This window comes from Falco peregrinus, chromosome 6 (assembly GCF_023634155.1).
Source record: "Falco peregrinus isolate bFalPer1 chromosome 6, bFalPer1.pri, whole genome shotgun sequence".
Taxonomy (NCBI): domain Eukaryota; kingdom Metazoa; phylum Chordata; class Aves; order Falconiformes; family Falconidae; genus Falco; species Falco peregrinus.
In genome coordinates, this window is record NC_073726.1 from 6,861,761 (window position 1) to 6,874,727 (window position 12,967).

The window sequence follows — 12,967 nt, forward strand, 5'->3', positions numbered from 1 at the left end:
CAACTTAATCTGCATTCCTGTGGATTAACTTTATCTATTTACGTCTGCTTGGACAATATATGTTACCTCTGGAAAGCTGAGATTTGTTGTGCTTTTCTGTGGTGATGTAGATCTGTATATTGTGAGACTTTTACTATTACATAGGCATTAAAAAACCAGAAAAAAACCTTGCATGAGTCTGAACATGGGAGCATTTACTTCAGATTAATGGACATCTTTCTATGGGATGACCCTGAAAGAGGCTGCTCCCTTTCATGGCACTATTAGGTATAGTAACTTTTAGCAAAAATAAAACCATTTGTGAGATCCCCACTCCAACCTTTTATAGCGTATGCTTGTTAATAAAATTATATATTTTAACTGGAATAGACTGAGACTGATATTTGATGCTTATGTTTTCCTGTCCTAAAAGAAGGGAGGCGGAAAAGTGGAGAGACAAACTTCGACCCTGAAACCAGACCATTCATAATTACCAAAATAGGTGTTGCAAGCAAAACTTTTTTTGTTTCAACAAAACAGCATCTTTTTTCCCCCGTAGAACATATATAACAACAACAAAAAAAATCCAACTAACTGTTACACAGACAATGTTTCACAAAATGGTAAAACATTTTTTCTGACTTCTCTACAGAACTGAGCAAAATACCCTTCAGTTTTCAGTATAATTTTCTGTAATCATTCTTACTCCTGATTGGAGAGTTAAAGTGACTGCTGAGTCATTAATAGTAAACAAAGAAGCATACTGATCCACAAGATGCTCTGTTGCCTATGACTTGGGTCTAATTTCCACATTTAACAGAGATTTACCTGAGAAAGAGTGCAAGGTAAAGTATGGGTCTCACTAATTCTCTTACTGAACTAATATAAGAAGCTTTTTACATAATGGTTTGTGTAGTCAATTAGCAGAGTATTAGCTATAATAGATAACATTCTTACTAAGACCATATTAATTAGAGCTTAAACACAGCTAATCTGAGACCTATATTGAATTTATATCATTATGTAGGCATAATGCTTCTGTAGGCAAGTAATTTCCTTCATGTTGTTCTTAAGGAAAAGGAAATCCTAGCATCTGAGATATAAATATGCAAATTTTAACAGATACTTGGAAACCATGTAATGTTTCTTAAAACTTGAGTGGGCCTGGTCATACTACAAATCATAGTAATATTATGGGCAGCCAAGGACATAAAAGATTGAATTCTTTTAAAATTTATTGGAACAGGAGGGGAATTGTGACCTAGGAAAATCTCTGCAAGAGTTTAATGGATTTATGTTACTGCTCCTCATTCTGCTTCGAGTTAGACCCCAGTTCTGGGGTTCTCTGGTAACTTCAGCAAAAGTAAAGACTGGGTTGTCTCTGTGACCACATCTCTTATTGATCCACATGAATCCACCAGTTTTGAGATAAACATGCTCTGAAATTAATTAGGAATTCTGTCTAAATACAGATTTACATTTATTTTTAGCTGCATGGGTTTCTGGCCTCCTTATCACTTTCTTCAGCAGTTCCGCAATATAACCAAAGCTTAATATGTCTCTGGTATATCAGCTACCTGAAGGAACCCCTTAGGCAAAAACATATTACATTTTTAAATCACAGGTAACCGTGAAACTAAGCAATTGCGAATTTACAAGCATAGCAAACTTCAGTACAATATCAGAAAAAACTGCGTACTGCAATGAAATTAAAATGCCACCGTCTTGACTTCTGCTACCAACAGTAGCATCACTGCTGTTAGTCGAGAAAATCCACTAATAATAAGCTGATAGGGCCACAGTGTTCTGTTCTGTTATCTAGTTACAGTGCTGAGAATTATTGCCCATCTGTATGGCAGAAGACAAGTGCTTCTCCTTGTGACTGAAATGGAGTGGAAGAATGAGGGCTAATATGCTCATAAATGCTCATGCCAAGAGTCATGTAAGTGATGGGGGGGCTCACTAGGCAGGTTACCTCTGTAATTTCAGGTGCAGAGCTGACAACCTTTTGAACTCATACGCCCCTCTTCCCCCTTAAATTGAAAAGCTATTTTCATATTTGTAGTATCTTAATTTTTTCCTTTTTTTTTTTTCTTCTTCTTTTTGTGATGGTAGCTTTTCAAACGTTGTGGGATATTTAAGTATTAGTCATACTCTTCCACATCTAAAAATGTCAGTCAGCAGCATTTTAAAATCTCTCTTCCCAATTTATGCATCATTATTTTTGGAACATATACTTTAATTTCACCAACAGAGGTCAGTAAACCACTGAAAGAGAAGCATAAGTGTTTGGCAAGAACACACCCTCGTCAATCTTCCTAACATCCTTCTGATAGTTTTGTTCAAAGGGCTCTTGTTCATCTGCTTCAGTAAATATGAGCTTAGTTAACTAGAAGAAGGGGAAAAAAAAAACCAAACCAGAGAGAAGAAGTGCTTGCGCAAACTGAAGAATGAGTTTTATTAGGGATATGAATTACACAAAATACTACATTGTCAAAGATCATTCAGCATGGGAATATGTTTAAAATACCTGTTATGAAGCCAGTAGCATACATACATGCCGAGGTATGATCATTGCTAAATCAATTTGTCAAGGTTAAAACAGGCTGTGATTTAAACAGTAGTATTTTGAATGGTCTGCTGAATTCTACTTTTCAAGCTTCGTGCTGTTGAAAACCAGCCTGGTGCGGAGTATAAAGAGGAGGATCCCAGAGAAGTAACATTTAATGATACTAAAATACCAGACAGAAGCACAGGAGAAACCAGGAGCTGTCACCGACTTGTTCATTTTGGCAGTAACACTCAGCTAATGGAACTATATTAACACATCATTTTCCAACTTTCAACTGTAATGAAAAGCTATTTTTACAAATCATTACTTTCAGTATATGGTGTTTCAGCCACGTGGCTTCTATTAGTGTACAGGGGAGTTTCACAACTAAAGCTGCCTGTGCAGTACTGAAAGTGCACCTTTTATGTTGAGCTAATCCCAGAGGGGAGTCAGCACTCGCGCCCGTGTCCTTTTGACCTTTATCCTTTTAATGCATTTTGCCTCAGTAGCAAAAGGTGAAAACCTAGTTTTTATGTTTCAAAACAGACTGCTTCAACAGAAATTCTCTGTGAAGCTAAGGAAAGAAACATAGGCTCCTGTGGAAACGTTGAAAGTCCCTAGTTCAGCAATCAACAATAGCTTTACAAAAGTATTTTTAGAATCGCTTTTCTGGTAGCCCTTTGAAGCTCACCCATACGGCCTCGCTACCACCCCTCTCAACAGCTGCGAGCATGCGAAGCCACTGGAGTGGAAGATGTTAATTATCATCAGCTACTGGAATTTCTCCAGGGACCACTTGTGGTTAGAAACGTGCTTCCCTGAAGAACTGAGCTAGGAGCTGGGATAATCTCTCCTGTAGTTTATCTGAGTCCCTTCCCTTAAGCAAAAATATATAATCAATTAAAACTCCCAATCTTCACATTTAAGGGTTCTTCTCTTAGGACACGATTGTGTTGATTTCCCTAAGCAATCTTAGCTATAAAATCTTCTATTTCTGTGAACAGAGTTCTAACAATAGGCATTTTCATGTGTTTGTGAATTTCCCACGGACTAGGTTTAGTGCACACAGATTTTGATTAAAAACTGGAGAAACAAGTCTAAATTGAAAAAGGAACAAACCCAGAAAACAGACAAACTGATGGACACAACCGTGTGTTATGTTTTTTTCCCCCCTGACAAGTCATTTGAACTTCCTTTTTATGGCCAAGGAAAAGGTACGCACCTTCCCCCCTCCCCGTGTCATCGGAAAACTGCGCACACAAAAAATGGTCTTTTTCCTTCTGCTTTACCTCCCACTATTCAGTGGCATTTTAAGTCTAAACTAGTCAGCATCAGGAGCTTGATGTGATGTCAGCAAGTGAGATATTCCCCACAGGGAACCAAAATAATAGTAGATGTGCTGGCAGAAAAATCCCCAGAAAGGAAAATAACATAAACCCAACAGATTCCAAGCCTAGCCCTGCACTGTGACTACTACAAAGCATATTTAATGACTGAACGCAACCTTGAATATACCTTGTAGATCCCTCTGTGGTAGTTAAAACCTCGCAATTGCTACCACCCCTGCAAAAAGACTAAGTCAGGTCAGTCTCTAGCTGCAGAGACTAGGATGAACTCGGTAATCTGCAGGATTTTACTCCCAACATGCTGAGTGAGCTGCTATGGACGAGAACGGCACACCATTCCCCAGTGCTTTTTAAAGTGACACACCAGTCTTTTTTTTTTTTTATAATCTAAGGGAGCTGAAGGAAAAGTCATCCTGCTCTCCAAGAATGCTGTCCCCTTCCTGTAAGGTCACAGGAAATTCCCATCCACCCCCTGGGAGGAAGGGGTAAGCAGGTGGAAGGAAACTGAATGTAATGGAAAGTAAACATGTCAACTGTGAACACAGTAACCACCAGTGACTACAAAAATCCTTCCTTCTTGTACTTAAGGACAATGAGCACAGTGGTATTTCAGTTATTCAGTGTTTACAGTTAAAAATCCCACAACTACTGGGCAGTTCCCTTCTATGTAGGCCATTAGTGCAGTGTTATATCATACACTTTCTGCAGTTCGACATCAAATACAGCCATCAAGCAGACACAGTCAAGAGGAGGGATTAATTCTTCCAAAACGGTCACTGCTTAATGGCACGGACAGCTGCTGTAGACCTTTACAAGCTAGAGAAGGTAATGGAGGAAGTGTTCCCCAGCTGGCACCAAAAGTAACGGTGAAAACAGAAGTGAGCACACAAACACAGAACTGTTATATACAAAAAAAGTTTAATTGAAATACCTGTATAAAAAATATGATCTCCATACATTTCACACTGTTAAACTGAAGAAAAAAATCCAAATCCAAGCTGCATAAATGCAACCAGATCACAGAAACACAGCTATTAAAATAAATTAAGGTTTATGACTCTGCCACTCTACCTTCCAGAGCCAATGCACGGAGACTGTACAATGTCAATAATTTAAAACCCTTCCAAACAGCATTACTTTACATTTCTGGTACAGTTATACCAGACAAAAGGCATACTGACTAAAACTTTAAAAAGTCATTCTATTTCCCTTAAATTAGACTTTGTACAACAATTTTCCATCTTTCAACAAAAACTGATAAGGTCAGAAAATTTTTTTGTCTTTTTTTTTTTTAAACAAAAGTTGACAGGAATGCAGAAAGAAAGTACCATGGGCAAACCACTAGAATTCCCATGGGGAGAAGGAGGGGAAAGCACAGTGTTGAATAACTAACCAAATAAATTAACCAAATAAATAGCCACAGCTGAAACCTGTGGGAGGTCTTCTAAACTCCAAACAATAAATAACTATAGTACATGGGAAAAAACAAGTTTACAGAAACATATTATACAGGTATGGAAAAAAAAAGTAAAGTCCTTGAATATTGCATTGATTGTGCATTCAACATGCCCATACACACTTTAAGACTCGCAGGGTGACAAAAGGCCAGGGGGAGTTGAGAAAGGGGCTTCTCATGCCCAATGGTAGAGATGATGAAAGGAAACATGAATAAATGTTTCTGATAAAAAAGCTGATATACCTGTTCATATTTCTGTGCAGGCTATAGGAAATATTTTGAGCAGCAGAGGTGGGTTGGATTTGGAAAGGGCTGGGGGGCAGGAGTGAAATGTCTGTGTTCAAGTATTCCATCACCAGCGGATGGGACTACTTCATTCAATCACCGAACATGTTCTCCAATGCATCATAGGAGCTGCTTCCTCCAGCACTGAGTCTAAAGGGAGCAAATTCCTATAATGAACTGGATCTTCTTTGGACATACACAGCTCAAAAAAGAAAGTCCCACTGAAGCAGCTTTCAAAAAGGCACTCAAAAGCAAATAAAATCTAGTCCAGGCTCTATGAGAGCAAAAAAGTTTACCATGTATTCAAGAGGTCACTGCTTTCTTAGTAAGGTCAGTCTTTGACTAAGTACTGGCCTGCAACTCCCAAACATTAGCGTTTCCAAAGGAAATCTCTCATTCCAAAGCAGAAACCAGCAAAGGGGGAAAATAAAATCAAGTCCCTCAGACAAAGATTCAACTACAGAATAATGAATGTATTTTTCTAGCCCCTCCTACGTATTGGCAGCAGCACTGTGGTCTTTCTGCTTGTAGCTCCCCTCCCAGTGCGAGGTCCTTAGTAATTCACAGACTCTCATTACTTGAACTTGTGCTAGATACATCAGTATCAAGGGTCCGTAGCCTTATGTCACAGTCCTCAGACTTCACTACTTCAGATTTGTGCATCCATTGATGGTCAAAAATTTGCTCAAGTGTTGGTCTGTCTGAAGGCCTCAGTGAAAGGCACCATTTGATCAGCTGTTGACATTCTGCAACAAACAAACAGAAAAAAGCAATTTTAGACTAGAAAAGTAAAAAAAAAAAAGAATCAACCCTGAATAAAAAAATCCACCCATACAAGCTCAAACGTCCAGGACTATTGCAAAAAAAAAAACCCTAACAACAAAAAACAAACCCCCACTTGACCCCTATAGAACTCACCAGGTGAAATTCTTCTCCTGAAGTATAATCGCCCCCTCAAGATTTCTTCATCTTGCTCAAAAGGGATGTCTCCGCAAACCATATCATACAGCAGAACTCCCAGAGACCATACTGTTGCTGACCTTCCATGGTATCTGTGGTATCTGATCCACTCTGGAGGGCTGTATACTCTCGTTCCTAAAAGCAAGTAAAAAAAAAATTATAGGTTTGGAGCACTTCCCTATTGTTCAGCTTCTTCTAGTAGGGCTAAATGAAATTCATAATTTGTCACTTCTGAGTCAAAAAAAAAAAAAGGCTTTAAATTTCTTATGGGCCAAAGCCATTAGTGGTGTAATTTCAGGTCATCTGCAGGGTTACACCATCAACAGACTTGGCCCATCCGGTTGTGCTATTTTGTTGCAAGGAATAACACAGCCCCGTCAGCTGACTGTTTACTGAGGCAAGCTCCCTTTCACTGACCACGTGGCGTCTGCAGCATCACACCAAAAATAGACACAAAAGGACAAAGGGGGCTGGCGGGGAGGAGAAGAGAGGGCGGCAAGAAGGTGAAACCCAGGTCTACCCGTATTACATGGGGCTAATCTGCTTTATCCAATTCTGCAAGGCAGTAAACAAAAAAGGGCCGCTTAAAATTTCTATGTTTTTACCGCCCCGACCCACCCCCCCTCCACCCCCACCCCCCCCCCCGGGCTTCTATGCGGCAGCTTTTCCCAACCCGCCCCCCGGGTGCCTGCGGGCTCCTTGGATACCAAACAAAACCGGGAATTCGTGATGCTGAGGGTCACGTGCGGCTGGGCTTCGGGTTTCACAACAAACAGATGCGAATGCGGCAGCTGGGGGGGGGGGGGAAGCAGGGGAAGAGTCCCCTGTTACATCAGTTACTCTCCAAGGACTGGGGGAAAGACTCCCTTCTGTCACACACAGGCTTATTTTCACCTTTCCCCTCTCTAAAGGGTGGCACCCGGCCCCGGAGCTAGCATCAAGTCATTTTGAGGGAGCGTATTTATCCCCATCGCCTTGAAATCTGCAATGCGGGATTTCCAGGACATTGGTGGAAAGGGGGGGGGGGGAGGGGGGGGGGGGCTACCGCTCCAAATTAAAAAAAGCGCCGCATATAAAAACTGCACATCCACACATGGAAACATCCGACACTGGTGAAGCCTCCATGTAAACAGATCGCCCTCTAGGAAAAAAACTGCTTTTTCCAAGACAGGGAAACATAAACTGCTGCGTCACTGCCTGGAATCACTTCTTTCCTACGCAACTGAACACCCCTAAGCCGCTTTGGGTCCAAAGGTTTCCATTACCGATAGACCTGATATGAACCCCTGCGTCAGAGGCACGGCTCGCTCCTGCCAGGCGCCAGGGACGGGACGGGGGGCAGCTACCGGGGGGGGCACCGCCGGGGAGGGGTGCGGGGCTCCGGCCAGCGCCGGTGCCCAGGGGCTGCCCCGGCTGCGGGGAGGGCACGTACCGTCGAAATCGGTATAAACCGTGTCCTTGAGGAGGGCCCCCGAGCCGAAGTCGATGAGCTTCAGCTCGCCTGTCCTGAGGTCAACCAGCAGGTTCTCATCCTTGATGTCCCGATGCACCACGCCGCAGCCGTAGCAGTGGCGCACCGCCTCCAGCACCTGCCGGAAGAACCCGCGGGCCGTCTCCTCGTCCAGGGCGCCCTTCTCCGTGATGAAGTCGAAGAGGTCCTTCACCAGCTCGGGCCGCTCCATGATGATCAGGTAGCCGTCGGGCCGCTCGTACCAGTCCAGCAGCTTGATGACCCCTCTGAAGCCGGAGCCCACCTTCTTCAGGAGGACGATCTCCAGGGGCACCATGACGCCGCTCTGGGCACAGAGGGGGCGCGGGTCAGCGGGGGGCGGCGCGGCCCGGGGCGCCCCCGCGCCGAGGGGAGGGCGGGCGGAGGGCGGGGAGGAGGGCGCGGCCGGCGGGCCCCCTCCGCCGCTGCCGCAGTCCGAGGGGCGGGCGCGGCGCTGCGGCGGCGAACCCCCGCCAAATTCCCTCCCGACGCAGAGGCCGCGCCAGCGGGGCGGGCCCCGCCGCCCACACAATAGCCCCGCCGCGGCGGAGTCCCGCGGCCGCGCAGCGCCCTCGGAGCCCCCCCGCCACCTCCCCCGGGTACTTACAATCGTGCCCCACTCGGTCACCCTCTCCTTCACCACATGCTTCACGGCGACCTGCGGGGCGGGTTGGAGAGAAGGCGCCGTGAGCGGCGGGGCGGCCGCAGCCTGCGCCTCTCCGCGGAGGGCCGGGCCGCGCCCGCCGTCCCCCGCCCGGGCCGCGCTCCCGCCCGCCGCCCCCCCCCCGCGCCGCCCCGCGCCTCACCGGTAAGCCGTCGGCGATCCTGCTCCCCGCGTAGACTGTGCCGAAGCCCCCGCTGCCCAGCACAGAGCCCACCTGGTAGACTTTATCGAACGGCTCCCTCTCCACTTTCACTGGGGAAACGAGAGGGAAACGCACCGCGTCAGTGTCCGCAGCCGCGCTGCGCTTCGCCAAAAATTAAAAAAAAAAAACCCTCAAAAAACCAAAAAAAAACCTGCTAATAACAAAAGCCCCCAAGTGCTCTGCCCGGGGGACGCGTATGATGCGCAGCCCCAATTCTGCCCCAGGCTTTTACTGGTTTTAAGTAAATTGTCTTCTTCAATTTTTAAAAAGCCCCAAAAACCCACAAGAACACACTAAAAAACCCCAAGCAAGCCCCGAAGTTTCGGGGGACTGCGGGGAGCCGGTCCCGAGCCCCGCGGGTAGCGGGGGGCCGGTCCGCCCCGCCCGACGCGCTGCGCTCGCAGGGGGACACCCCAGCCCCGGCGCCGGCCCCGCCGTACCTGGCTGCAGGATCTTCACCGGCAAGTGGTCCATGCTGGTGGGGCTGCAGATGTGAGCCAGCGAGCCGAACTTGGAGAGCAACATCTTCCGAAGGGGGGGGACGGCGAGTCCCCCGCGGTGGCACCGCCGGCGGCCTCCCGGCTGCGCGCTCGGCGGCGCGGTGCGGCTCTCCGCTCTCCGGAGCCGGCTGGGGACGGCGGGCCGCCGAGACCTGCCGCGCTGCTCCCTCCTCGGCCGGGAGCGGGCACCGACGGAGTCCTGGGGGATCCCCCCCGGCGCGGATCCACGCGGCGGTCGCACCGAGTCCTCCGGCGAAAGGCAGCCGGCGAGGGCGCAGCTCCTCCTCTCCCTCTTCTAACCGCCGAGACCCGCGCAGGGCGCGCGCAGGCAGGACCAGAGTGCTCCGCGGAGGCAGGCGGGCGCGGGGGCTGCGGGGCCGCGCGTGGAGCCCGCCCCTGCGGGGGCCGCCGCGGCGGGGAGCGGGCTGGGCGCCGCAGTGGAGCCGTGGCGGGCGCAGGAGCCGCGCCGCCGCCGTGCCTGCCCGCGCGCTTCTGAGCCGGCGGAGCCGCTGAGCCGCCTCTTAACTCCCAATATTTTGGTGCGGGCAGAGCGCGGCGAGCGCGCCGAGGATATCCCTCCGCGGGGGAGGGGGAAACACCTCTCCCCCACGCCCCAGCGGCCCCCTCCCCTCCGCGCCGGGGTGCCCGCGGTGCGGCGGCCGGGACTGCAGCCTCCTGTCCCGCCCCATCTTGCGGGCGGGCGGGGGGAGGGCGGGGGGCTGGGAACTACTTATTTGTAGTAACCGGCGCGCAGAGTTACAGACTGTCTGAGGAACGCATCACACATTAGCGGCAAAAAAAATAAAAAAAAAAGGGCGGGGGGGGGAGATTCTCCTATTTGCGTTAACATTTCCGTGCGGCCAATAGCGGGGCGCCTTTTCAAAGGGCTACCGGCGCGGCCAATGAGGAGGGGCCTCATTTGCATGCGACGGAGCGGGGCCAGGTGGCAGGGCGGGAATGCCGCGGCGGCCCGGCCCGGCCCCGCCCCGCGGCTGCGGGAAGGTCGCTCCGCTCCGCGCCGCGCCGCGCGCCCTGGCCGAGACGCTGCGCCTGGGGCCGCGCGGGGGCGGGGCGCTGCCAGCGCCGCCATCGCTGGGGCACGTCGGGCCGCTGCGGCTCCGGCAGCCCCGGCCTGCGGCGCCTGCGGCCCCGGGCGCGGCCTTTGGAAGCCCCCTTAATTCAGAAAGACGCGGTGCTCGCCGAAGTCGCGCTCCCCCCGCCCTCCCCGGCGATTGCGGCTGCTCCCCGCCGCCGCCCCCCGCCCCTCGCCTCGCAGCGGCCCGGCGGCGTGCCAGGGCGGGGGGCGCCGGGCGCCCGCCTTCCGCGCCTGCTACTGTCAGTCAGCTCCTGTGTTGCGGAAGCCCCGCGGGGCCGATGCGGCGCGACGGCGGGCGCCGGTGCCCCGGCGGCGCGCCTCGGGGGAGCGGAGGGCTTCCCTCCCCTCCCCTCCCCTCCCCCTTCCCGCTGGGGCGCCGCGCCGGCCAAGGACGCGAAACCGCCCGGCTGCCCCGGTCCTGCCGCGGTCCGGGCCCGCGGCGCCTCGGCCGTCCGCCCCGCCCCGCCCCGCAGGGGGCGCTGCATCAACAGGAATCGGGGCGCGGGCTGGCGGGGGGCGGCCTCCCCCGCCCCGGCCGCCTTCGGGGCAGCTTTTAAGTGTCCTTTTCCGAGGAAGCTTCCCGTGAGGCTCCTGCCTCCGCGCCCGGCCGGGCGATTAACGCTTGTTGGGGCGCTGCCGCCGTGAGGCCCCCGGCGCCGGCCTCGCCTGAGGGGAGACCGAGGCAGCTGGGAGAGCCCGGGGGGCGAGGGCAGACCGGGGCCTTCCGGGGATCTGGCCGAGTGTCTGCGCTGGTTTAGGAATTAATGAGTGCGGTGCGGGGTGGGTAACAATACCTGATGAGTCGCTGCTCCTGCAGCCGCTACCCAGCGGCGCTGAAGCGGAGAAATGGCGTGCGGAGGTGCGAGGCTGCGGCCCGCCCGGGGTCACCGCCACCGAGGCAGGCGGCACCTCCGTTTCCCCGGCACCGCCACCTCCTTCGCACCCCCGCAGCCCTGGGCGCAGCGTGGCAGCGCCTCACGGCCCCCGGGGAAAGCGGTGAGGCTGAGCTGGCGGTGCTGCACGGGGATCCCTAGCGGGAGGGTACCCTGGGACAGTCGCCTGGCGAGCTGGCAGTCTGTCCCACCCCGGGCACCGGGAGAGCCTTGCAGTTGGCATTGTCTGCTAATAGCAGTGCAGTGATCGCGGGCAGTCATGCCCATAAACAAAGCAAGGGCTTCTAAGGTAATATCTTTTATTAGATCAGGCCAGATGATGTAAAGGTCAAGTTTTCAGGCACGGTTTCAACCCTTCACATCCCAGAATGTGTTTTTTGAAGCTAGATCGGTTGGGCTATAAAAGTTACTACCTCTCCAGCAGACCACTGTTATTTGCAGAGGAACCAAACTAAAGCATTCGGTTTATTGAGCAGCTGAAGGATTCAGGCGGTTTTGTGTTTACAGATTTCCACACACACACACCCCCCCACCCCCCCACCCCGCTCCAAAAGCCAATGATGCAGATTTCTCAGATAAAGAAAGCAATTTTTTATTTTATTTTGTGTGTGTGTGTGCGTGTGTTAGACTTCCTACCTTTTGGCTGTCTCTAAGTCACATTTAAATAAGTTTTTAGCAAGTTTCTCCACATAATGGCATATGCGTGCTATACTTGCATTTATTGCTGCCGAAATGTAAATGAGTACAAACAGTAGGAAGATTTCATGATCTCACAATATATGTTCCAGATTTACTTTAAAGAATTTAGCTCTATCTGCCTTTTGCCGTAATCCTTGTCAGTGGCTTGTTACGAGTATTGTTTTGAATGGAGAGGAAGTGTTTCTTACTTCCAAAATAAAATCTCTGGTTATTGAAATAACAAATATCTTTAAAGAGAGAAAACTGGCCTTAAGTATTAATATGCATAAGTGCTAATTCTTTAGGGAACTAACACTGCAAGTAGTTATTAATTCCTGCTTTTTTACATGGCTAAGCATGAAAAATCATGCATGTATCACTAGTCTGCAAACATAAAAACATCAGGCCTTTTCGTTTCAACTGCATTTGCAATTTGTTAAATCCATCTTTATGTTGTCAATCTATGGCAAATCAGTGATGTACTTGCCTTGAACCTGTTCAAGAAAATAATACAGTTTCCTCAAAATCCTGTTGAGTTTAAGCTACATCATCTTCAGCTGTGTCAGCTGTAACACTTTGAGTCAAAAGAATATAGCATACTTTTGCACATCTACATTTGAAGCAAAGTGGTAATCTAAAAAAAGACCATGATCACTGTCTAGTATTGGTATAACAACTGATCTGATTTGTATTTTCACACCAGTGTAAAAGGATATTTTATGTTTAACATTGAAGAAAACAAGGTAGTTACTGTAAAAAAAGTGATAAGGGGGTGTTTGTTCTTCGTTCACTTAATTTTGGCAGACAGACATTTAATTTGTATACAGCTACAAGGACTCTTGGTTTGACAGAATTACAGATGGATCCC

At 49.6% G+C, this 12,967-nt stretch overlaps 1 protein-coding gene across 1 annotated transcript; it reads right to left on the reverse strand.

The window, feature by feature from the left end:
* Positions 1-4,775: 4,775 nt before the first annotated feature.
* Positions 4,776-10,060, reverse strand: PIM3 (Pim-3 proto-oncogene, serine/threonine kinase). The gene is made up of 6 exons (XM_055808973.1): positions 9,373-10,060; positions 8,873-8,982; positions 8,674-8,724; positions 8,010-8,373; positions 6,536-6,712; positions 4,776-6,363 (listed from the first exon to the last, which is right to left on the reverse strand). The coding sequence occupies exons 1-6, from the start codon at positions 9,455-9,457 to the stop codon at positions 6,179-6,181; spliced, it is 972 nt and encodes a 323-aa protein (XP_055664948.1). The 5' UTR covers positions 9,458-10,060; the 3' UTR covers positions 4,776-6,178.
* Positions 10,061-12,967: the final 2,907 nt, after the last annotated feature.

Excerpts from the sequence above, each read along its gene's own strand:
- PIM3 (XM_055808973.1), bottom strand. The coding sequence starts at position 9,457 with ATGTTGCTCTCCAAGTTCGGCTCGCTGGCTCACATCTGCAGCCCCACC. Across the intron at positions 8,725-8,872 it reads GGATCGCCGACGGCTTACCG|GTCGCCGTGAAGCATGTGGT; the intron begins GTGAGGCGCGGG and ends CCCGCCCCGCAG. Across the intron at positions 6,713-8,009 it reads GGTTTATACCGATTTCGACG|GAACGAGAGTATACAGCCCT; the intron begins GTACGTGCCCTC and ends ACTTGCTTTTAG.